The 27,056-nt window shown below is 42.1% G+C and overlaps 1 protein-coding gene across 1 annotated transcript in view; it reads right to left on the bottom strand.

The window, feature by feature from the left end:
- Window positions 1–23,309, bottom strand: part of LOC115156202 (collagen alpha-1(XVIII) chain) — a 202,118-nt gene extending 178,809 nt beyond the window's left edge. Inside the window, exons 1-2 of the mRNA XM_029703583.1 lie at window positions 23,108–23,309; window positions 22,949–23,016 (exon numbers count right to left, since the gene is read on the bottom strand). Of these exons, the coding sequence (XP_029559443.1) occupies window positions 22,949–23,016; window positions 23,108–23,118 (79 nt within the window). The 5' untranslated portion in view covers window positions 23,119–23,309. The remainder of the gene's footprint in view (window positions 1–22,948; window positions 23,017–23,107) is intronic.
- Between the last annotated feature and the right edge of the window lie 3,747 nt (window positions 23,310–27,056).

Below are 27,056 nucleotides of genomic sequence, written 5' to 3'. Positions count from 1 at the left end.
CGGAGACAGCACATTAAAATACTAATAACAGCTGTCAGTGCGATTCTAAAGGATGTTTTGTAGAATACTTCTCCTGAAAGGGAAGAAGATAGATGATAGCAAATAGCACCGCTTTTGTTGACATTAACCCCCTATTCTGTGCGCACATCAGAAACCAATGTCTGATGGTTCAAAGCAGATATTTGAGAGGGGACTGGTCTAACGTCTTTATAGTAGTACAGACTATGTCACATTTTTTGGCTTCCTCCTCAAGAAATGCTGGCGGCCATGACCGAAGCCAAACGCGAGTTGGCTTGGGGGTGTTGTTTGATGTGGCTGTTTCTTGGGTATGTCCTTGGCACCACCAAGATACACCCATCTGTCAGAACCTTGACCACAGCTGTTTCACCCCACTCAATCACAACAAACGTACTGCAGGTTGAGTTCAATAACTACAGACAGATGTATGGTGAGATGCCAGAAGAAGCGTTGAATAGGTCAGTAGCCTACAGAGTAATATGAGATTGAATTTATGTAGTTTATGTAGATATTCGAAAGTAAGTGTTTTGATAATAACTTTCAAATGTAGGAACAAATCCATGTAGAATAAATAACCCTTTAAATAATACCACAGAAGCATTGTTCCGCCAATATAACAATGTGTACTTTTCATTATCGTTCCCAGCCGATACAGATACCTATGCCTAGTGGCATTTTGTCTGGTGTGGACATATCAGGTATGTCAGAGTGGACATACCTTCCTGTGTGGTGTCCCATATAGAACAGGAGATCCATGATCCTGGTGCACAATACAATTTGACTGATACCACTCAATTCAATAATAAAAAAGACAGTACAAATAAAAGTTGTGTAGTAAAATTTGAATGTCAGGTCAGTATCAGTATCAAGGCCGTCTGTCAGTCTGGACTTTGAAGTCTCCATGTGCTGGTTCCATACATGTTTCTGTGAACACATGCACACATAGTCACTGTTTTATTACCAATGGCAGTTAGGATCGGTAATATCTGACACTCAAACAGGTTGAAGCTGTTGAAGCTGTTGAAGCTGTTGACGCTTGAACAGGTCAGATTGAACCTAGCCAATTATGGTCTCCCCATCAAATGACTGAGGCTGCTGTCTGGCAATAGCATCTCCAGTCAATCTGTAGAAATAGGCAGAGTTCATCACTGACACGTGGAATGAGAAGGGTGTTGTATTACTGGACATTTGTGATGTACTGTATTATTAGTCATCACCTCATTGTGGATGTGTTGAGTACCAGGTCTCTTTGTACCTCATGTATCTGTGAACACATACACATAGTCACTGTTCTATTACCAATGGCAGTTAGGGAAAAGTAATATCTGACACAAAAACATATACTATGTTCAAGTTTGAACAGGTACAACTAAACCTACATAATTCTGTTCTCCCCATTGACGAATGTTGGTGAGCAGGCAAGAGGTGAGGCTGGAGGTGAGGTCTTTGACAGAGCCCCATTGATGGGCATTGTAGCAAAGATCAGCTCCTGGCCTTACCAAAAATACTGGTCGGTCACACACAAACAGACAGAGCATTGATTACATTATTAATGATGGTTATGATTAGCTTGGTGGAACCAACCTGTTCGCTGCATTCACCTTTCTATTTCACTTCAGTCATTATAAAATGTAAAGTGAAAAAGAATGAAGACAGCGATCAGGCTGGTTCCACCAGACTAGGTTATGCCCTGGACATTATATGCACCCAAGTAGAAAACAAGCAACAAATAAATGTCAGTTTATATAAACTATGTTTCACAATTGGGTTATCAAATGTATTAAAGTAATGAAGAGGGTTACCTTGTGTATTTGTACAAATAATGAGCCTGTAAAATCTGTTGCTGTTGAAGGTTGCTGGCCGGATACTTGCCAACATGTGGCTGACCGTTCCATTCACAGGAATGCTTACAGCGAGGGCATGTCTGCATGATGCTGATGAGGCCCCCATTGCTGGTCTTCCCTATGCTGCATGTTCGGCTGCAAACTGCAGCAGGCAATCTTATGAGGTGGTGATGACTGGGAGGGCCTGTGACAGGGTGATATAATAGACAGCCAAGTGGTGAATTGCATTTTGTTCTAAAGAAAGGACAAAGCTTTTTGTTAATGCACTTCACAACCAAAATGATTCTACTAGTTGTAGCTGCTTGACTGGGGAATGAGCCTACTAGTTTATCAAGCAGAGTATTTTTTAATACAACTTTTCACATAACACATTGCCTGTCATTGATGAAGCCGCCTGTGTCATCAGGGCAGTAACTCGGGTCACTATCAGAGAGCTCATAATGGTGTGTCCTTTTCATAGAAATCAAGGAAGACTCTGGCAACAGAGGTGGTGTCACAAGGGAACTTGTGTTGCATGACACACTTTTATTCCGAGGACTTGCCGGACAAGCTGTGAAAATAGCAAGTGAACAATTATTTTAAATTATTTTTGGAGGTCGCTAAACCACTGCAATCACATTGCTGGATGACATGTTATGTTACCCACCTTTGCTCCTTCTCGTAGTTCCCAGCATCTGTTCATGACCAGGGGATCAGTCTGGTACCCAAATGTGCACTTTGAAAAACAGGGTCAACGATTGTCATCATCTCTCAATTATAAACATAGCTCGGGAAATAGTGTAATTTTGTTTGGAAGCTCATTCTATGCTATTCAGATGCAGACTGAATGGCTCCAGATTGGATTAGATTCAGGCCGGTGATGCCGTTACACTATGCAACCAACTTTGACATGTTTTGCTATGGCCCTGGGTTGGATTGAGTTTGTTGCTTCTAGTTAGTACACTGTTGTAGTCAGACATGGGTTAGCTAGTACCACCATAGCTGCATCAAATACTTAGTGCCTTCGGAAAGTATTCAGACACCTCGACTTTTTCCACATTTTGTTACGTAACAGCCTTATTCTAAACTGGATGAAATAAAACCTCAGCAATCTACACACAATACCCTATAATGACAATGTGAAAACAAGTTTAGAAAAGTTTACAAATGTATTAACAATAAAAACAGAATCCCCTTATTTAGGCACACACCTGTCTATATAAGGTCTCACAGTTGACAGCGCTTGGCAGAGCAAAAACCAAGCAATGAGGTCGAATGAATTGTCCGTAGAGCTCCGAGACAGGATTGTGTCGAGGCACAGATCTGGGGAAGGGTACCAGAAAATGTCTGCAGCATTGAAGGTCCCCAAGAGCACAGTGGCCTCCGTCATTCTTAAATGGAAGATGTTTGGAACCACCGAGACTCTTCCTAGAGCTGGCCGCCCAGCCAAACTGCGCAATCTGGGGAGAAGGGCCTTGGTCAGGGAGGTGACCAAGGACCAGATGGTCACTCTGACAGAGCGCCAGAGTTCCCCTGTGGAGATGGGAGAACATTCCAGAAGGACAACCATCTCTGCAGCACTCCACCAATCAGCCTTTATGGTAGAGTGGCCAGACTGAAACCACTCAGTAAAAAGGCTCATGAGAGCGCTTAGAGTTTTACAAAAAGGCACCTTAAAACTTCTTATGGATCAAATCCCGTTAACAGGATCGAGTTGACAACATCCAGTGAAATGGCAGAGCGCCAAATTCAAATTAAATTATTTGAAATATTTAACTTTCATACATTCACAAGTGCAATACACCAAATTAAAGCTTAACTTCTTGGTAATCTAGCCACCGTGTCAGATTTCACGGCGAAAGAAAACCATGCGATTATCTGAGGACAGCACCCCATCAAACAAACACATGACAATCATATTTCAACCCGCCCGGCACGACACAAAACTCAGAAATAACGATATAATTCATGCCTTACCTTTGAAGAGCTTCTTCTGCTGGCACTCCAATATGTCCCATAAACATCACAAATGGTCATTTTGTTCGATTAATTCCATCGTTATATCTCTAAAATGTCCATTTATTTGGAGTGTTTGATTCAGAAAAACACCAGTTCCAACTCGCCCAGCACAACTACAAAATATCTAATAAGTTACCTGTAAACGCTGTCCAAACATTTCAAACAACTTTCCTAATCCAACTTTAGGTATTTTAACCTCTAGGGGCTATGTGGGACGCAAGCGTGCCACCACTGGTACAGCCTATCAACAACAGGTGAAATATCAAGAGCGCCAAATTTGAAAACAATTAAATGTCATAATTCAAATTTCTCAAACATACACCCTTTGAAAGATAAACATCTCCTTAATCTAACCACGTCGTCCGATTTCAAAAAGGCTTTACGGCGAAAGCATAAAGTTAGATTATGTTAGGAGAGTACATTGACAATAGCTGTGTGTAATGTTTTGTCAATTCAAAGACAGGCGTCACCAAAAGCAGAAAACCAGCTAAAATTATGCACTAACCTTTGACAATCTCCATCAGATGACACTCCTAGGACATTATGTTAGACAATACATGCATTTTTAGTTCTATCAAGTTCATATTTATATCCAAAAACAGCGTTTTACTATGGCGTTGATGTTCAGGAAATCGTTTCCCTCCAATAACCGCCCGTCAAATCAGCACAACAAATTAAATAATTACTATTCGAAAACATTGGTAAAATATTATATTGTCATTCAAAGAATTATAGATTTACATCTCTTGAACGCAATCGACTTGCTAGATTTAAAAATAACCTTACTGGGAAATCACACTTTGCAATAATCTGAGCACTGCGCCCAGAAAAATACGCTTTGCGATACAGACTAACCGCCATGTTGGAGAGATCTAAAATCGAAAATACTATGTAAATAATCCATTACCTTTGATTCTCTTCATCAGATGTCACTTCCAGGAATCCCAGGTCCATAACGAATGTAGTTTTGTTCGAAAAAGCTCATAATTTATGTCCAAAAAGCTCCGTGTTGTTAGCACATGATCTATGCCCGCCGGACTTCACTTCATGAACGAGGGGGAAAAAAATATTTACGTTCGTTCAAACATGTCAAACGTTGTATAGCATAAATCATTAGTGCCTTTTTTAACCAGAACATGAATAATGTTCAAGGCGGACGATTGCAATCTCTTTTAAAACGTATTGGAACGAGAGTACCCAACATGAACTCGCGCGCCAGAGTCTAATAGGCCACCACCGTTCCATGGCTCTTGTTCGGTCAGATCTCACAGTATAAGACTCAAAACACTTTGTAAAGACTGGTGACATCTAGTGGAAGCCATAGGAAGTGCTCAACAATTAATAAGCCCCTGTGTGTTTCAATGGCATAGGCTTAAAGGTAACTCAACACATCAGGTATCCACTTCCTGTCAGAATTTGTCTCAGGGTTTTGACTGCCATATGAGTTCTGTTATACTTAGACACCATTCAAACAGTTTTAGAAAATTTAGAGTGTTTTCTATCCAAACCTGAAAAATAATATGCATATTCTAGCTTCTGAGTTGGTGTAGGAGGCAGTTAAAAATGGGCACATATTTTTTTCAAAATTCTCAATACTGCCCCCTAGCCCTAAGAAGTTTTAAAATATAAATAATCGATAAAATTAAAAGAGGGGATAAACTGTATTCAATACCGGATAAAAACAACGTGAGGCGCGTGACCTGGAGCGCGCATCAAAACAGTAGTGTCCACTCGGCTGTACCCTCGTTCTGAATAGCCGTACTTCTTAATTTCTCTAAAGAAAAACATCAACCAATTTCTAAAGACTGTTGACATCTAGTGGAAGCAATAGGAACTGCAACCATCTGCCACAGAAATCCAGGTTCCCATAGAAAACCAATTGAAAACAGAGTCAACTCAAAAAAAAATATCCTGGATGGTTTGTCCTCGGAGTTTCTATCCAAATCTACCAATTATATGCATATCCTAGCTTCTGGGCCTGAGTAGCAGGCAATTTACTTTGGGCACGCTTTTCATCCGTATGTGAAAATACTGCCCCCTATCCCAGAGAGGTTTTAAGACCCTCAGACCATGAGAAAATATTTTCTGGCCTGATGAAACCAAGATTGAACACTTTGGCCTGAATTCCAAGCGTGACGTCTGGAGGAAACCTGGCACCATCACTACGGTGAAGCATGGTGGTGGCAGCATCATGCTGTGGGGATGTTTTTCAGTGACAGGGACACTAGTCAGAATTGAGGGAAAGATGAACGGAGAAAAGTATAGAGAGATCCTTGTTGAAAACCTGCTCCGGAGCACACAGGACCTTGGAAGGTGAACCTTTGCGCCAGTCTAACAGGATAACAACCCTAAGCACACAGCCAAGACAATGCAGTGGTGGCTTCGGCACAAGTCTCTGAATGTCCTTGAGTGGGCCCAGCCAGAGCTCAGACTTGAACCCGATCAAACATCTCTGGAGAGACTTGAAAATAGCGGTGCAGCAACGCTCCCATCCAACCCGACAGAGCTTGAGAGGATCTGCAGAGAATAAATGGGGGAAACTCCCCAAATACAGGTGTGCCAAGCTTGTAGCATCATACCCAATAAGACTTAAGGCTTTAATCACTGCTAAAGGAGCTTCAACAAAAGTACTGAGTAAAGGGGCTGAAAACGTATGTAAATGTGATATTTCAGTTAGCAAAAATGTCTAAAAACCTGTTTTTGCTTTGTCATTAGGGGAAAGTGTGTAGACTGATGGGGGGGGGGGGGACAAATATTATCCATTTTAGAATATGGCTGTAATGTAACAAAATGTGGGAAAAGTCTCAGGGGCCATTGTGACTAAGAGTGGCTTGGAAATATGATGACATTGCTAAAGTAGGCAAAAAAATTGTAGGAAATATATATTATGATGTCGTCAAATTTACTTTAGAGAGATGCCAATGTTTCCATTACTGTTACTAGCAAAGTTCTTCAAAAATAGCAACCTAAAATACAGTGGTCCCTCAATCTTAGTTAGCTGACTAAAGTTATATTGCAACTAAAGTCAATCTGGCATCACAATCATGACAAAAGGTTTTCCTAATAATTATTTACCTTCTTTTGAAATGATAGTGTTTCCAAGCCAAATCCGGGTTGTATTGAGGTAGGCTAACGTTAGCCAGCTTGCTAGTTAGGGTAGCTAGCTTGCTGAATGTCAGCTATGCTAGCGATGATAGTGAAAATTATTATCAAAATACACATAAGCAGATACATAACCAGCAGTCTATGGTCTAGCTACAGGTGTACTCACCACCACTGGGGACCAGCGAACTCCAACCACCTGTTCTGCATGATAGGGTCCTTCGGCAGGGAATGCAAACCAGATTGCTGTGCATCCTGCTTGAAGCAGCCATTGCATGGTCAATCCGTATTGGGCTTTGCAGTCTTAAACGTCTGATCCTTTGAACGCATTGGATGTGATGAAATAACGGCGCCCCATTCAATGAAGGGAAGCGAAGTGGAGGAGGTGTGATTTGAACGTGGAGCTTGGCAAAAGGAGGCATGATTTGTTGACATAATTGTAACCAAACCTTCATTTACTCGTTGTGACCCACCCGTTGTGAACCCCAGCAATTGATCTCTCATGCGATTTAAAAAGGTAAACATTAACTTCATTTCACCAGTTCAAAAGAAAGAAGCCAACCAGAAAACACATTCAGCCAAACAAAAAAACAAATAGTTACATTTGCCAAGGCCTCCACTACCTCAGTTTACAGCAAGTGTAGGGGCCACACTTGACAGGAGATGAAAGCTACAGATTGCACATTTGAATAAAAAACTTCAAGCCCTGGTCACCATGCTATGACACAATTAATTCGGGAGGAGGGGTTTCTGCTCCAGAGCGACTTACAGTAGTGAGTGCAAGCATTTCACAGAATTTTTTTTAATACTGGTCCCCTGTGGGAATTGAACCCACAACCCTGGTGTTGCAAGCGCCATGCTCTACCAACTGAGCCACACGCAACCTTTCCCGATGGCCAACAATTATGCTAGGAGTCAGGCCAAAATCACTCCCAAAGTTCCTTCCACATCTCCAACTAGAACCATGCCGAAATAGTCATCTCACCTCAGAGTGGTCACTGCTTTATGATCGAAGACCAACACTTTTTCTCTGAAGGACATTCAAATGTAAACGCAATAAGAGAGCAGCTGGTTTGAGTGACGACAGAGGTTGCTCCACCTCACCTTCTCAGGGTCAAACATGACATTTCTGGATGGGATACTTTGTGGAATGCATATCAACACGATTCACGATCAGTCTTTGAACTTCAATGTGCTGCTAACCTGATAGACGTTAATGGAAAGCATAGGGACGTAGGGTTTTGATCAAAAACTAATTTCATTTGCCCAATAAAAAAAAAAAATGTTTACCCATGTTTATTAACATTTACAGTGCATTCGGAAAGTATTCAGACCCCTACCCCTTTTCCACATATTGTTACGTTACAGCCTTATTCTAAATAATTTTATGATTTGGAAAGACACACAGCTGTCTATATAAAGGTCCCACAGTTAACAGCGCATGTCAGAACAAAAACCAAGCCATGAGGTCGAAGGAATTGTCCGTAGAGCTCCGAGACAGGATTGTGTCGAAGCAAATATCTGGAGAAGGGTATCAAAAAAATTGGTTTGGAACCACCAAGACTCTTCCTAGAGCTGTCCGCCTGCCCAAACTGAGCAATCAGGGGAGAAGGGCCTTGGTCAGGGAGGTGACCAAGATCTTGATGATCACCCTGACAGAGCTCCAGAGTTACTCTGTGGAGATGGGAGAACCTTCCAGAAGGACAACCATCTTTGCAGCACTTTACAAATCAGGCCTTTATGGTAGAGTGGCCAGAAGGAAGCCACTCCTCAGTAAAAAGGCACAATACAGTCCACTTGGAGTTTGCCAAAACCACCTAAAGGACTCTCAGACCATGAGAAACAAGATTATTTGGTCTGATGAAACCAAGATTGAACTCTTTGGCCTGAATGCCAAGAGTCACATCTGAAAGAAACCTGGCACCGCTCAACACCCGGCCAATACCATCCCTACGGTGAAGCATGGTGTTGGCAGCATCATCATGCTGTGGGGATGTTTTTCAGCAGCAGGGACTGGGAGACTAGTCAGGATCAAGGGAAAGATGAATGGAGCAAAGTACAGAGAGATCCTTGATGAAAACCTGCTCCAGAGTGCTCAGGACTTCAGACTGGGGCGAAGGTTCACCTTCCAACAGGACAATGACCCAAAGCACACAGAAAAGACAACACAGGAGCAGCTTCAGGACAAATCTCAATGTCCTGGAGTGGCCCAGCCAGAGCCCAGAGTTTAATATCTCTGGAGAGACTTTAGAATAGCTGTGCAGCGACTCTCCCCATTCAACCTGACAGAGCTTGAGAGGATCTGCAGAAAAGAATGAGAGAAACTCTAAATACAGGTGTGCCAAGCTTGTAACGTCATACCCAAGAAATTCCGAGGCAGTAATCGCTGCCAAAGGTGCTTCAAAAAATACTTTGTAAAGGGTCTGAATACTTTTTTTTTTATTAAACAGTTGCATTTCTAAAAACCTGTTTTCGCTTTGTCATTATGGGGTATTGTGAGTAGATTGATGGGGATTTTTTAAATTATTTAATTCAATTTTAGAATAATTGGAAGGGGTCTGAATACTTTCCAAAATGCACCATATGTTGCAGCTTCACCAACATGGACAATGCGATAAACCCTGTTGATGTTCTGTGGTGGTCGCTGCAGCAGGGAGGAGAGAGAGACAACGGGTGCTAGTCACAGTCACTCGCTGTACTTTTTTTTTTTCATTTTACTTTTCTTTTTTTTTTTTACACAGTGCAGCAAGTCTGAGCCCGGCACAATCAAATCAATTGCGGTCGGACTCCCTCTAGTAATATGTATGTCTTATTTCATTAAACAGAGCGCTTAAAGCATCAGACAAGCTCAGTGCATATGTGTTTTAATCAAATAAAACTATAGGATGTGTCAATATACAGTATGGAAAAACACGTTTCAAAATTTTGGTCGATTGGTCAAGTGAACAGATGACTCTCGGTCGACCAAGATTTTTTTTTTGTCAAGGACAGCCCTAATACATATAAACTACACAGACTACATTCCCTTATCACTCTCCGGGAGTAATTATTCACAGCAGCAGAAAAACTATTTTTGATTCAATCATTCGGTGACAGGTATGTTGCATTACATTATGTGTGGTCTCCTCTCTCTTTCTGAGATATTTGGAAAGAACTACCATTGTTTCAGCAGTGTGGCTTTTTATTCTGTAAGGATTCCTAAGGGATTATTTTACAATGGCACGTCTGGTGTTTTTACAACAGAACACCATATGTGATTTAAAAAAAGGGGGGAGTTTAGTCCATTACTACTTCTATACCGACTGCGTGGAGACAACCATTGCCTTGAATGATCCTATCCCACCCACTAAATCTTTTAGTGACTGACAAATAAGAGTGTTACACTAATGTGAGTAGAAAGAGTAGGGGCACTAGGGCAAAGTCAATCTCTGTAACCAAGTCTTTGAAAACTAGTGGAGAGAACAGAAAGAGACAAAGACCACATCCTTGACGATATTGCACATTCCGAGCAGTGATGCACCGATATGACATTTTTGGACGATACCGATATCAGATATTTTCCTTGTCAAAAAACCCTGATAATGATAATTTAAATTTTAGCAGCCTTTTAAGTATTCTAGTACAGTCAAATAGTTAACACACACACACAGGGTCTAAGGCACTGCATCTCAGTGAAAGAGGTGTCACTACAGTCCCTCGTTCGAATCCAGGCTGTATCACATCCGGCCATGATTGGGAGTCCCATAGGTCAGCGCACAATTGGCCCAGGGTCGTCATTGTAAATAAGAATTTGTTCTTAACTGACTTGCCTAGTTAAATAAAAGGTTACACACACATACACACACACACACACCAAAAAGTTATTTTGTTGGCATTTATGCATGTCCCCATTACCAGTAAAACATAATCTAAACCTATTTCTTTCACGTACTTTCTGTGCTATTTCGTTGTTCATTTGTTCAGAGCGTTTCATTCTCAACCAGGATTTCTATAGAACGCCGTTTGGGTCTTTGCATAATCTGTTTCAGTAGCTTTGTTAGCTAGCTAACTATATAGCTAGGAGTCATCATCTAAAATAACCCTAACTTATAAAACAGTTCTTATTTGATTAATGGTGGTCAGACACATATATGTGAAGCTAGCCACAATAAGGATAAGCCACAATAGTGGACTTTGCAGTTAGCCTTCAAAATAAAAGTGGGGCATAATTCTACTATTTGTATTCATTTGTATCGCTGTCAGTGACATACCCCATTTCATGGCTTCACATTCCAACCTTGTTTAACATTATCTAGTCTAAATATGGCATCCTTCCACCAATTGTAACCTTTTGCTTCACATTCAAAGAGGTACTTTTATTTTGAAGGCAAACCGCAAATTCCACTATTGTGCCTAATCCTTGGTGGCTAGCTTCACAACACATAATCCAGTCCGGTCGAGCATCTCTAGCCAGATGAAGCTAGCTGGCTGCTTATAACATTAGGTTTGGGCAACAGGGTTAAGTAGCTGGCTAGCTATTCATTTTCATGAACTGAAGTTCAATTTCAATAGGCGAACAACAAGTGGCTACCTAGCTAATACTTACTTACACAGATTCTTAAATCATTGCTAAGAATAATGAAAATGACTGCAGTTTCTACTGGTCATTGTTTTCAGGCTGGTTGTATTGGTGCTAGCTAGGTACTAAGCTAAAGCTAGCTAAAGTTGCGGTTGAACAAATGATGCTTTATTACCAACGTGGTATTGTAAACACAATTTGTTGACGGTATTTGCTTGTTTGCAGACTTTTTTGTACAGCTTTGACAGTGCTACTGTATCTTTTTTGACACGGAAAGACCCAAACGGCGTTCCATAGTATGCATGTCGTGAAGCTAATAGCAGTGACGCTATTAATGGATTTCGCCTTTGAGTTGTCTCACTGAAATTTTCTTACTCTTTCAAATGACTGCTCGATCCATTTACATTTAAGTCATTTAGCAGACGCTCTTATCCAGAGCGACTTACAAATTGGTGCATTCACCTTATGATATCCAGTGGAACAACCACTTTACAATAGTGCATCTAAATCTTTTAGGGGGGGGGGTTAGAAGGATTACTTTATCCTATCCTAGGTATTCCTAGACATTGTGTGGGCTAGGTTAGGAATGTCGTGTTGCACGTGTGGCGCAACATTTTACGTGGCGTTATTACGTCATGTACCTACGTTATATAAACTCAACAAAAAATAAAACGTCCCTTTTTCAGGACCCGGTCTTTCAAAGATAATTCGTAAAAATCCAAATAACTTCACAGATCTTCATTGTAAAGGGTTTAAACACTGTTTCCCATGCGTATACAATGAACCATAAACAATTAATGAGCATGCACCTGTGGAACGGTCGTTAAGACACTAACAGCTTACAGACGGTAGGCAATTAAGGTCACAGTTATGAAAACGTAGGACACTAAAGAGGCCTTTCTACTGACTCTGAAAAACACCAAAAGAAAGATGCCCAGGGTCTCTGCTGCTCATCTGCGTGAATGTGCCTTAGGCATGCTGCAAGGAGGCATGAGGGCTGCAGATGTGGCCAGGGCAATAAATTGCAATGTCCGTACGGTGAGACGCCTAATACAGCGCTACAGGGAGACAGGACGGACAGCTGATCGTCCTCGCAGTGGCAGACCACATGTAACAACACCTGCACAGAATCGGTACATCCGAACATCACACCTGCGGGACAGGTACAGGATGGCAACAAGAACAGCCCTACTTACACTAGGAACGCACAGTCCCTCCATCAGTCCTCAGACTGTCCGCAATAGACAGAGAGGCTGGACTGAGGGCTTGTAGGCCTGTTGTAAGGCAGGTACTCACCTGACATCACCGGCAACAACATCGCCTATGGGCTCAAACCCACCATCGCCGGACCAGACAGGACTGGCAAAAAGTGCTCATCACCGACGAGTCGCAGTTGTGTCTCACCAGGGGTGATGGTCGTATTCGCGTTTATCGTCAAAGGAATGAGCGTTACACCGAGGCCTGTACTCTGGTGCGGGATCAATTTGGAGGTGGAGGGTCTGTCATGGTCTGGGGCGGTGTGTCACAGCATCATCGGACTGAGCTTGTTGTCATTGCAGGTAATCTCAATGCTGTGCATTACAGGGAAGACGACATCCTGCATCATGTGGTACCCTTGCTGCAGGCTCATCCTGACATGACCCTCCAGCATGACAATGCCACCAGGCATATTGCTTGTTCTGTGCGTGATTTCCTGCAAGACAGGAATGTCAGTGTTCTGCCATGGCCAGCAAAGAGGCCGGATCTCAATCCCATTGAGCACGTCTGGGACCTGTTGGGTCAGAGGGTGAGGGCTAGGGCCATTCTCCCCAGAAATGTCCAGGAACTTGCAGGTGCCTTGGTGGGAGAGTGGGGTAACATCTCACAGCAAGAACTGACAAATCTGGTGCAGTCCATGAGGAGGAGATGCACTGCAGTACTTAATGCAGCTGGTGGCCACAGCAGATACTGACTTACTTTTGATTTTGACCCCCCTTTGTTCAGGGACACATTATTCCATTTCTGTTAGTCACATGTCTATGGAACTTGTTCAGTTTATGTCTCAGTTGTTGAATCTTGTTATGTTCATTCAAATATTTACAGATGTTAAGTTTGCTGAAAATAAAACGCAGTTGACAGTGAGAGGACGTTTCAATTTTTGGTTGAGTTTAGGTATGCACGGTAGCTTTGACATCAGTTTTAACATCGGCTGTCACGGTTGTCGTCGGTGAAGGAGGACCAAAACGCAGCAGGTACGTGCAGGCTCATCTTGACGTTTATTTATTTTCAAAATGAACATACAAAAATAACAAAACGAAATACGATCGACAAAAAAACAGTCTGGCTAGGCATAAGGCTAAGCACAGAACAATCACCCACAAATAACAAACAAACACACCCTAATATATGGGACTCTCAATCAAAGGCAGATAGACAACACCTGCCTTCAACTGAGAGTCCCAACCCCAATTAACCAAACATAGAAACAGACATACTAGACTAAACATAGAATACCTGAAAACCAAACAGTGCCCAAAAACCGCGGAATACTTAAACCAAATGCCCCTTCAACAAAACACACCACCCCGAACCACATAAAACGAATACCCTCTGCCACGTCCTGACCAAACTACAATACTAATTAACCCTTATACTGGCCAGGACGTGACATCGGCGTTAAACTAGACAGACATCGGGCCGATACCGATGTTGGTATTTTTAGCTAATATCGGACGATTCCGATATGTTCACCGATATATCGTGCATCCCTAATTCTGAGTAATGGAATATGTGAGTACTAGCAAGTATTTACAATGAATAATAAAATGTAGAACCCAAACACAGCAAGACTTTAGCTTGCAGAGCCCTGCCTGCAACACACACACACACACACACACACACACACACACACACACACACGTCAACCCCCATACCAGTCAAGTGGGTTGAACTATTGGCCACACGCACACACACAACCTTTCAACCCCCAGCTATTCCCAGTTCCCACAACAGTCAAGTGGGTTAAATTATTGGCCAGGCTACAGTGATAACTGTGGCACTTTGCATAGAGTGGGCAAGAAACTCTACTACACCATGACTCGTGTCCTAGCAACAACATTCCCAGCCATGACAATGGGCACGCTTAGAGACTTCAACCATGGGTAAGTCAGTTTATTGAACGGAAAATCTATGGATTAGACACCATAGCCTTGGGCTGGGAGACATGGCCTAAAAATCATATATATATCTCAGTTATTTTAAAATTATGGATGATTCACGATCTATAGCTAAATGTTTTCTCTGCAAAAAAGCTGTTGTAGAATAATAAAAGGTCAAATACACTGCATTTGAAAACACTCAGTAATAATATAATGGAATTCAAGGCTTGTGAATTTATACCTAGGCTAAATAGAAACCTTCCACAATCATAAGACACACTAATCACTTGTTCAAAATATTTTGACCAGTTTTTTTGCAATAATCACTGATCTGGCTTTCAAGTCAGTCTATGAAAATCTTTTTGTTTCAAATTTAACCAGAATCATGCATAATGCACATTCACTAACAATTATTAACTTTGTAGCAGGCATTATAGAAAAAGAACACAGCTCTCAAACAATCTCTCAACCACAAGCCCACGAGCTAGTGAGTAGCCAGCTAATCTCTATATTTCAAGTTTAGCCAACTTGGATCTGTTTGCTAGCCAACAAGGCAGAACGGTTTAATTGTTATGAACATGCTCTTCTGTCCGTCTCCAGCTGTTTGAACAGCAAGCTAGCCTGTCCACTTTTTGAAATCACGTGGCCTACCTTCTCAGAATGAGAACGAGTTGCCAAATCCGTATATCAGGGATGGGCAACTGGCGGCCCGACTAAATGCCCTCGGATCAATTTCCCTACAAAAAATGTATCCGATGAATTTAGGAACTCAGTCGACATTGCGAGATAGTAGAATACACAAGGTGCAATTTCGAAATTGTGTTGTGCATCAGCAGTTTCTCTTATATGTCAATTTATTATTCTTATTATTTTTTAATCCCAGCCCCCGTCCCCGCAGGAGGCCTTTTGCTTTCTGGTAGGCCATCATTGTAAATAAGAATTTGTTCTTTACTGACTTGCCTAGTTAAATATATTTTTTTAAATAAAATTTGCCCATGTCAGCTACCAGCTACCAAGCTTCTACCCCCAAGCAATTTCGCTCAGCCACCGGGAACATTTGTAGAATTGCAGCAGACTTGCTTTAAAACTGCAACATTTGCTCTACACCCCATGGCAAAATGTGTGGAATTTATCAAAATTAACTCTAAAAACAAAAATTGTTGGATGTGGGTATGCGAGCAACTGCAGCCCCTCATGAGTTCAGATGTTTTGTGGCCCCCACCTTCATCAAAGTTGCCCATCCCTACCGTATATAATTGTGTTTTATGCTTATTGCACATTTATAAACTGAAGACTAGACATTTTGTATAATAGTCTTTGGCTAAAATGCTGCTAGTGGTAGGTGGTACTGGAATGCCACGCACGACAAACTAAGCATTAATTTTCCACAATAAATGTTAATGAATTCTCCCATTTTAGTAGTGTCTGCTCTGCGCAATTTGAGTAGTTGAGACATAAAAGGGTATCGTTAGAAAGGTTGGATCAAACCTCAAATGCATAGCTAGTTGAAAACCCTTCTCAGAGGAAGAAGTTCTCATCTTTGTTGTTGTGGCAGGGGGAGCTACTTGTGTGTGTGCGCATGCGCTCGTGCATGCGTGTGTGTAAACAGAGAGGAAGAGGTGAAGCGAGAGGTATCACTCTCGCCAAAAACTGTCCAATATAAGGCCAATGCGTTTCTCTGGGCTTATTTTGGACCTAAGCTTGGTCGCCTGCCTTCCCACCTTTGGAATATCACGCAAAAACATACATTCGTCCAGCTCTAACTGCGCCCACTGAACAGTATGAACATGGTACCTATTCACTGCTTTTCATACCTGTGGAAGCTGCCATTGACCTTGATTGACGAACCATCAAACAGGCAAAGCGTAAATATAGGACTAAGATTGAATCCTACTACACCGGCTCCGAAGCTCATCGGATGTGGCAGGGCTTGCAAAGTATTATGGACTACAAAGGGAAGCCCAGCCGCGAGCTGTCTAGTGACACAAGCCTACCCGATGAGCTGAATTATTTCTATGCTTGCTTCGAGTCAAGCAACACTGAAGCATGTATGAGAGTAGCAGCTGTTCCAGACTGTGTGATCACGCACGCTGTAGCCGATGTGAGTAAGATCGTCAAACAGTTCAACATTCACAAGGTCGCAGGGCCAGACGGATTCCCAGGACGTGTACTCTGATTCAATTAAATATTTTACCTGTCCCTGACCAAGTCTGTAATAAATACATGTTTCAAGCAGACCACCATAGTCTCTGTGCCCAAGAACACCAAGGTAACCTGCCTAAATGACTGCCGACACGTAGCACTCACATCTGTAGCCATGAAATGTTTTGAAAGGCTTGTCATAACTCACATCAACACCATCATCCCAGAAACCCTAGACCAACTCCATTTTGCAAACTGCCCCAACAGATCCACAGATGATGCAGTCCACACTGCCCTTTCCTACCTGGACAAAAGGAGCACCTACGTGAGAATGCTGTTCATTGACTACAGATCAGCGTTTAACACCACAGTTCCCTCAAAGCTCATCACTAAGCTAAGGACCCTGGGACTAAACACATCCCTCTGCAACTGGATACTGGACTTCCTGATGGGCCACCCCCAGTTGGTAACGGTAGGCAACAACACATGTGCCATGCTGATCCTCAACACGGGGGCCATTCAGGGGTGCGTGCTCAGCCCCCTGCTGTACTCCCTCTTCACCCACAACTGTGTGGCCAAGCATGACTCCAACACCATCATTAAGTTTGCTGACGACACAACGATGGTAGGCCTCATCAACGACAACGATGAGACAGGCTATAGGGAGGAGGTCAGAGACCTGGAAGTGTGGTGCCAGGACAACAAACCCTCCCTCAACATGATCAAGATAAAAGAGATGATGTGGACTACAGGAAAAGGAGGGCAGAGCACGCCCCAAATCTCATCGACAGGGCTGTAATGGAGCAGGTCGAGAGCTTCAAGTTCCTTGGTGTCCACATCAATATACTATCATGGCCCAAACACACCAAGACAGTCGTGAAGAGGGCACAACAACACCTATTCCCTCTAAGGAGACTGAAAAGATTTGGCATGGGTCCTCAGATCCTGAAAAAGTTCTACAGCTGCACCAGAGAGCATCCTGACTGGTTGCATCATTGCCTAGTATGGCAATTGCTCGGCCATCGGCTGCAAGGCGGTACAGAGGGTAGTGTGTACAGCCCAGTACATCACTAGGGCCAAGATTCCTGCCATCCATGACCTCTAAACCAGGTGGTGTCACAGGAAGGCCCTAAAAATTGCCAAAGTATCGAGTCACCCCAGTCACTGAATGTTCTCTCTGCTAATGCACGGCAAGCGGTACCGGAATGCCAAGTCTAGGTCCAAAAGGCTTCTTAACAGCTTTTAACCCTAAGCCATAAGACTGCTGAACAGCTAATCAAATGGCTACCCTGGATGATCCCCCCCTTTGTCCCCATGTGCAGCTGCAAACCGTAGTCTGGCTTTTTTATGGCAGTTTTGGAGCAGTGGCATCTTCCTTGCTGAGCGGCCTTTCAGGTTATGTCGACATAGGACTCATTTTACTGTGGATATAGATACTTTTGTACCCATTTCCTCCAGCATCTTCAGAAGATCCTTTGCTGTTGTTCTGGGATTGATTTGTACTTCTCGCACCAAAGTATGTTCATCTCTAAGAGACAGAATGTGTCTCCTTCCTGAGCGGTATGATGGCTGCGTGGTCTCATGATGTTTATACTTGCATACTATTGTTTGTACAGATGAACGTGGTACCTTCAGGCGTTTGGAAATTGCTCCCAAGGATGAATCAGGCTTGTGGAAGTCTACAATAGTTTTTCTGAGGTCTTGGCTGATTTATTTTGATTTTCCCATGATGTCAAGCAAAGCGGCACTGAGTTTGAAGGTAGGCCTTGAAATACATCCACAGGTACACCATCAATTGACTCAAATGATGTCAATTAGCCTATCAGAAGCTTCTAAAGCCATGCCATAATTTTCTGGAATTTTCCAAGCTGTTTAAAGGCACAGTCAACTTAGTGTTTGTAAACTTCTGACCCACTGGAATTGTGATATAGTGAATTATAAGTGAAATAATCTGTTTGTAAACAATTGTTGGAAAAATGACTTGTGTCATGCACAAAGTAGAGGTCCTAACTGACTAGCCAAAATTATAGTTTGTTAAATTTGTGGAGTGGTTGAAAAATGAGTATTATTGACTCCAACCAAAGTGTATGTAAACTTACGATTTCAACTGTATATCGAAAATACAGTATATAAATATACAGTACAAAACCCCATAGAAAATTGGATAGAATTGCAGGAAATTAGCTTCAGGTGTCCGGAATATATATATATATATATGCATGTATGTATGTGAATGGTGTGTGTATAGACAGTATTTGAATAGAATAGGGGTGTATAGCAGTAGTTATATAGGATGAGCCATGACTAGAATATAGTATATACATATGAAGTGGGTAAAACAGTACGCAAACATTATTAGAGTGACCAGTGTGCAATCACTATGTACATAGGGCAGCGGTCTCTAAGGTGAATGGTAGAGTACCGGGTGGTAGCCGGCTAGCGACAGTGTCTGAGATTCAGAGCAGGGTACTGGGCAGATGCCGGGTAGTGCTGACTGATGGCCTGGAGATAGATGTTTATCAGTCTCTCGGTACCAGCTTTGATGCACCTGTACTGTCTCCGCCTTCTAGATGGTAGCTTTGTGAACAGGCCGTGGATCAGGTGGCCGCGGTCCTTGATGATCTCCTTGCCCTTCCTGTGACACAGGGTGCTGTAGATGTCATGGAAGGCAGGCAGTGTGCCCCGATGATGCGTTGGGCTGACCGCACCACCCTCCGGAGAGCCATGCGGTTGTGGACAGAGAGTGCAATTGTCATACCAGGCGGTGATACAGCCCGACAGGATGCTCTCAATGGTGCATCTGTAAAGGTTTGTGAGGGTCTTAGTGGCCAAGCCAAATTTCTTAAGCCTCCTGAGGTTGAAGAGGCACTGTTGTGCCTTCTTCACCACACTGTCTGAGCTGAGTGAGAAGCTTGGAGAGCACTGTGATGTTGAAGGCTGAGCTGTAGTCGATGAACAGCATTCTTACATAGGTATTCCTCTTATCCAGGTGGGATAGGGCAGTGTACAGTGCAATGGCGATTGCGTCGTCCATGGATCTGTTGGGGTGGTAGCAACCTGTAGTGGGTCTAGGGAGTCAGGTAAGATGGAGGTGATATGGTCCTTAACATCTTGAAGCAAGTGGGGACAACAGACTGTGATAGTGATGGATTGAATATATCCGTAAACACTCCAGCCAGCTGGTCTGTGAATGCTCTGAGGATGCGGCTTGGGATGTCGTCTGGGCCGGCAGCCTTGAGAGGGTTAACAGACTTAAATGTCTTACTCACGTCGGCCACGAAGATCGGGCACACACAGTCCTCGTGAGCGGCGGGGGCCCAGATCAGCGGCTCGATGTTGTTTTCCTTGAAGCGGGCGAAGAAGTTGTTTAGCTTGTCCGGCAGCAAGGCGTCGGTGCCCACAATGTGGCTGGCTTTTATAATCCGTGATTGTCTGGAGATTCCGCATTCCTGTCCCAGCCTACGAGACATGCCCATTTAACTCTCATTTCCAACCAGAGCCAAAGACGTGCAGGAATCCCCAAACTAATGGCACCATAAGCTCCACGGCATTGTCGCTAACATTGTATTTTCAACTGGAATTAGTGTTTCTGAAGTATTTGCTGCCAACGTGGCACTTTGTAAATGTCTGAAGGCTATATCAGAGGCACTGGTCTCAACAATACACTGTTTAAAATTGAGAAATGCATCCCAATGAGCTAGATAAAGTGAACATGATTCAATTCTAGTTTGATTTGGTTCTTATATAGCAATAGTTTCTACATTTGGACCAAATTATACAGGTGTAAAATATCCCAGCTCTTTGGGCATAACACCTACTCACAGTATTACACTACTAAGCTTTCCCTTGTGAGTTCTTACTACTATTAACACAATAAAAAGCGTCATTAATGATTGCAAAACATTTATTCCAGTGGCTATGTAGATAATGCTCCCCAATCTATCAATTTCGACTACAGCTTCTATGAGGTAAGTGAGTAAAGTGTCGAACTCCTCCCCTGTATTCAATCTGACAGCTGCACAATCCAATGGACAGAACTTTGACATAAATTAAATAATGGGCTGCAGTGAGATTCAGAGATAAATAATTTTGTATGGAATAGTTCCATTCTGAAACTCCACTTTCTCAAGACTAGTGTGCACTGCAGAGCTTAGTACACTCCAGAGAAGAGCTGTGCGATATGAACAAAAATACATACTGATAAATTAAACAATTTATTACCATAACTACGCTCTCTTGATGTAGGCATATTCACTGCAAATGGTGTGCACTGCGGGCGCATCAAAACCATACTAACTAGATCCTAATCCGGTTGTGAAGTGGTGCCATGAACTCAATATTAAGAGGTGAGAAATACATGATATACTTATAGAAAGCTGTGACACTCCTCTCTGTAACTAGAATAGTAGCTGCTTTGAAAAATTTATTTTTCCCGCAATAGCATTTTGAGCAACGGTCATGCTTGTGCTTCTCAGTCCCTCTGTGCGCACAGTTCGGAGAGGGAGTGAGAGTCAGCAGTCCACAGTGAAACAGGGACAGGCAGATATAAACTCTCATAGCAAGAATTATGATAATGCATAGGCTATTAGTGTTGACCAAATAATGGTTTGATAACAATCTACAGGAACAGTTGTGTAGAAAATGACCAACGTAAGCAAAATGCTTCGGTAAGAGGAAGGCAATGTCGGTGATGTTAATTTTCATTTTATCATCCCAGCTCTACTGAAGGGTCCCTATCCCAACCTCTGGTTAGATATGAAGCAAGACACAGGACAAACAGTGAAGGAATGTGAGTTCTGAGGGCAGACTTTGGACTTGAGGAAGCCCCTGTCAACAGACCAAAGCCATTCTGTGCACATCAAAGTGGAATTATAAGTTCAGATGAAAGATATCGTTCTCGACATTCAATAGACTAGGTCTCAATCACAACTCAATTTTTACTGGGTATACAATGTCAATCCAGCACATAGTGTTTGCTTGTGGAACTATGCTATCCATGGGATTATGCTATGGAACACACTTTCACTGAGCAACTATCACTGAATCTACCAAAATCTTAAAAACACAGTTCAACATAATTCACAAAATACCAATGAAAACGAATTGCATCATTACTTTCACCAATATTTTTGCCTTAGAGCAGGGGTTCTGAAACTTTTTTTGGGCTGGGGACCCCTCTGGTGATAGCATATTCATCAGGGACCCCATCATAATCAGAAAACAACTAGAGTGGGATAAAAATAGCATACAAGGAATTTTACTAGGACTTCTGCAGTGCATGGCCGGACTAACCAAATCTCCGGCAATGGCTAGGAACATTTTAAAGAACTGGCTCTTGGCATCAGAGAGAACATTTTGCAGTTTTCAAGCAACTTTCCTGCAAATCTACACATTTTGTCATTGGGCAGAGAGATTTTTTGTGGATGCAGCTTTAAAGGTCCAATGCAGGAAAACTGAACATTTGCTCTTATCGGCCAAGAGGTTTGCAACTATGTTATTGGTCTATAAAATCATATGGAATTAAATATATCAATCACTCAGTCCATTTACACTTATTTTCAGAAAAAAAGTGTGCAGGGATGATCAAATGAAATAATTCAGAAAGCCTTGCAAATTGAAATACAGCCTGAGGTTGTTTATGAACCAGTACACCTGCAACTCTTTTCTCCCCTGATGGTTCCTCATCAGCAGTGCCAATTTAAAATAACTCATACAATAAATATTGACTCGAAGAAAGTAATCTACCGTCCACAATCAGAAACGTCACAGACACGGGCAATGTTTATAATAGCTGACGCTGGTTACATTATAGCACAGTCACATCATCGCAAAAAGCATTTCCCAAATAACTGTAGATTATTTTCAGGACAAAAAGTAATCTAGCACAGACAGACAGCCCCCACCTTACATTAGCCTACAGGTGTCAACCTTCCAATAGTTTTGGTCAATGAAAGTTGTAAAACCATTGTCTAAGTGTATTTCAATATTTTACTGGTTTATTAAAACTGTGTCCCTACATTACCAACAAGGTTCACAAACGTTTCTGTCAACGGTAACATTACGACGGTTCGAGAGACAAAGACCCAACAAGTTGTAGACATCTGAGCAGCTACATTTCCTAATAGTTTATAGTTTTTCTTAGGGCTTACCTGGCCATTGCGATGCTACGGGTGTCAGAAGAACCAGGACAAAGCAAAGTAGTGGCCACGAGCAACACCTGCAACGAGGTAGCACATCGTGTATTAAATTAATAATCATTTCTTTCGATTTCTTTACATCCCCCATGAGCGTAAATGAATGAAAAATACCTCATTTCCATCTCTGTTTTGGTAGTGACCAAGTTCAAAGGCTACATGTGATTTCAGGGCAAATAAATGTAAAACTTTTCGCAATTTCCCTGGTCCCCCACGATTGATTCCAAGCCGGTTGAACAGCTGATGCTCGGCTGTCGGCTCTGCTGGTTACAGAGAGAAATTGTGGGAGAGAAAAGTGACCCACATAATCTGACAAAGGAGAATCCTTCTGGGTCCTAAAGAGTGTTTTTTTCCGACTGTAGGGGCCTTCTGCGTCTTCTTCTTCTTCAATGAGGTTTAGTGGCGGTTGGCATCCAATAAATGTTGCATTACCGCCACCTATTACACTGTAGTATAACTCCCTTACACCACCAAACACACCCTGTAACTCTTCTGAGGAAAAGTCTCGCACACCCAAATACCTCTTCTGCAGCGCCAACAAATACCTAAATTTTCTGCAATTTACGTTCCATCTATGCAGTACAATTGATAACCATTGCTATAAATGCTAAAAATCCAATTTTACCGAAACATATATCACTTGTTGGTTTATCCCTCTGTACTGGTACAGATCTACTACTCACACCACTCCTCTCAGGATCCCTCCCCCTTGACCAGTGGCGATTTTAGTATGTAAATCTTGGTGGGTTAAAAAAATTGTGGGATGCATGCCAGCAAAGCCACTACACAACACAAATTAAACAATACATGAATTGCACTATAACGGTGACAAACGGTGCCCACAAACTGTTAGGGCCTACATAAAACTATCCCAACAGCAGAGTCCTTACCACTGCTACACCTGGCTTACAGCGGAGCCTTGTCTGGCATCGAAACAGTTCATTCAGCCTCATTTACTGCCTTTAAAAAAACATAGCTGATATGGCTGACTTGCTTAATTAAACAAATGTGGTTTCTACTGACAGTTGAGATGTACAAACTATAGCATAAGGATGACCAGCGGATAAGAGGCAATCCGTAATTTCAATTAAGACATTAATGAGTGAGCAACGACGGATGTAGTTAATATAACTATTTGTTCAGCACTTTTTAAAACTACAGAAACAGAATTCAGAACATGGGTCGTTCTTACAGTGTACTCCCTGAACAACAAGTCCGAACTGTAGGATAAATAAAGGGGGTATATAATAAGACAATGAAAACTCTTACAATATTCGATGATTACATTTCTCTAAAACAGGTTATAGGCTACATGTGCACCACCAAGTTAGAACAGTAGGTGGAATTAAGAGGTGAAAATAGACCAAATAATTAGGGTGAGGCACATTGAACGCCGTTTGGGTCTTTGCGTGTCAAAAAAGATACACGTCATATAGCACTATATGACGTGTTAAATAATCATTTAATTTGACACGTCAAATAACACAATTCTATTATATAATGTTGTGTGTGCTGAATTTGCATGTGCAAGCCAAGTGCCACCGCTACTATCAGTAGCACTGTCAAAGCTGTACAAAAAAGTCTGCAAACAAGCACACACCAGGCCACGAACGATGTGTTTACAATACAGCGTTGGTGAAAATAGACCAAATTATTAGGGTGAGGCACGTGGGCTACTATCAGCTTACTACACATCATGCAGTTTTTATTACTTTCTTAGCTACAGTATACATATCTTCCTTGCATATTACATCATTTATGCAGCAGCATACAACACATTTTTGGACTCACCTTGCGAAGGTGACACAGAGGTCCTTTGTGGGCAAATTTTGACATCAAAGTCTGACATTCTCTGGATTTATGGTGGGAATTCGGGGAAAAAAACACACAGCCACTCCATTGAATAGCAGGTTAACATTAGTGGTTGCTTTGTAATGCTTGCAGTTAGCCACTGATTCCTTTCAAATGACTCACTGTTGAATTTGCAATTTCCAACATGGTCTTTATGTCCAATGGTCGATGAGCACCGATATATTTTATCTATAATTTCTCTTTATTATTTCTCTTCATATTTTTTATTTTATTTATTTATTTATTTCACCTTTATTTAACCAGGTAGGCAAGTTGAGAACAAGTTCTCATTTACAATTGCGACCTGGCCAAGATAAAGCAAAGCAGTTCGACAACATACAAAAACACCGAGTTACACATGGAGTAAAACAACATACAATCAATGATGCAGTAGAAAAAAATAAGACTATATACAATGTGAGCAAATGATGTGAGGTAAGGGAGGTAAAGGCAAAAAAATGCCATGGTGGCAAAGTAAATAAAGTATGGCAAGAAAAAACACTGGAATGGTAGATTTGTAGTTTGAAGAAAGTTAAAAGTTAAAATATAAATAATATGGTGCAAAGGAGCAAAATAAATAAAATAAATAAATACAGTAGGGGAAGAGGTAGTAGTTTGGGCTAAATTAAAGATGGGCTATGTACAGGTGCAGAGATCTGTGAGCTGCTCTGACAGCTGGTGCTTAAAGCTAGTGAGGGAGATAAGTGTTTCCAGTTTTAGAGATTTTTGTAGTTCGTTCCAGTCATTGGCAGCTGAGAACTGGAAGGAGAGACGACCAAAGGAGGAGTTGGCTTTAGGGGTGACCAGAGAGATATACCTGCTGGAGCGCGTGCTACAGGTGGGTGCTGCTATGGTGACCAGTGAGCGGAGATAAGGGGGGACTTTACCTAGCAGGGTCTTGTAGATGACCTGGAGCCAATGTGTTTGGCGACAATTATGAAGTGAAGGCCAGCCAACGAGAGCATACAGGTCGCAGTGGTGGGTTGTATATGGGGCTTTGGTGACAAAACGGATGGCACTGTGATAGACTGCATCCAGCTTGTTGAGTAGGGTATTGGGGGCTATTTTGTAAATGACATCGCCGAAGTCGAGGATTGGTAGGATGGTCAGTTTTACGGGGGTATGTTTGGCAGCATGAGTGAAGGATGCTTTGTTGCGAAATAGGAAGCCAATTCTAGATTTCACTTTGGATTGGAGATGATTGATGTGAGTCTGGAAGGAGAGTTTACAGTCTAACCAGACACCTAGGTATTTGTAGTTGTCCACAAATTCTAAGTTAGAACCGTCCAGAGAAGTTATGCTGGATGGGCGGGCAGGTGCAGGCAGCGATCGGTTGAAGAGCATGCATTTAGTTTTACTTGTGTTTAGGAGCAGTTGGAGACCACGGAAGGAGAGTTGAATGGCATTGAAGCTCGTCTGGAGGGTTGTTAACACATTGTCCAAAGAAGGGCCAGAAGTATACAGAATGGTGTCGTCTGCGTAGAGGTGGATCAGAGACAATCATATGACAAGGATTAAAAATGATTTGCCAGTAGATTGTCGACTTGATTCATGATGATGACTGCTAGCTAAGACTTTGAAAGTAAGATGTTGACATGATCAGTCCAATCAAAGCTACTGTGCATATAAAGTGATTTGATGTCATTTTATCTGTGGCCAATGACCTTGAGCCTTCTTGGAAGAGTACTTGCAATATAACTCTATGGAAGGACCCAAAGGGCTGAAATTTTGGATGTCTACCCTTAGTAAAGACTTAAACTTGATGATGACGTACTGCTCCCATGAGTGACAGAACACTGAGCCAATCATGGCACAATGCTCCTGTTTTCTGCTGGCTCCCCCCACCACCACAGAAAGCACTGAGCTAGGCTGAAACACCTACATTTTGGAGCTGCCTTACTCAAGAAAACAAAAAAGAGACAATTTTTTACATTGTTTGCAAACTGATATGTGACATGTATTAATGCCAAAATAACATGCAAAACAGACAAGCCCCCCCCATATATATATATATATATATATATATATATATATATATATATATATATACTGCAAAAAAAAATAAAGGGAACACTTAAACAACACAATGTAACTCCAAGTCAATCACACTTCTGTGAAATCAAACTGTCCACTTAGGAAACAACACTGATTGACAACACATTTCACATGCTGTTGTGCAAATGGAATAGACAACAGGTGGAAATTATAGGCA

This window comes from Salmo trutta, chromosome 20, assembly GCF_901001165.1.
Source record: "Salmo trutta chromosome 20, fSalTru1.1, whole genome shotgun sequence".
NCBI classification, from domain to species: Eukaryota; Metazoa; Chordata; class Actinopteri; order Salmoniformes; family Salmonidae; genus Salmo; species Salmo trutta.
The sequence above is the reverse complement of the archived record's forward strand: the minus strand, read 5'-3'. Positions and strand labels throughout refer to the sequence as shown.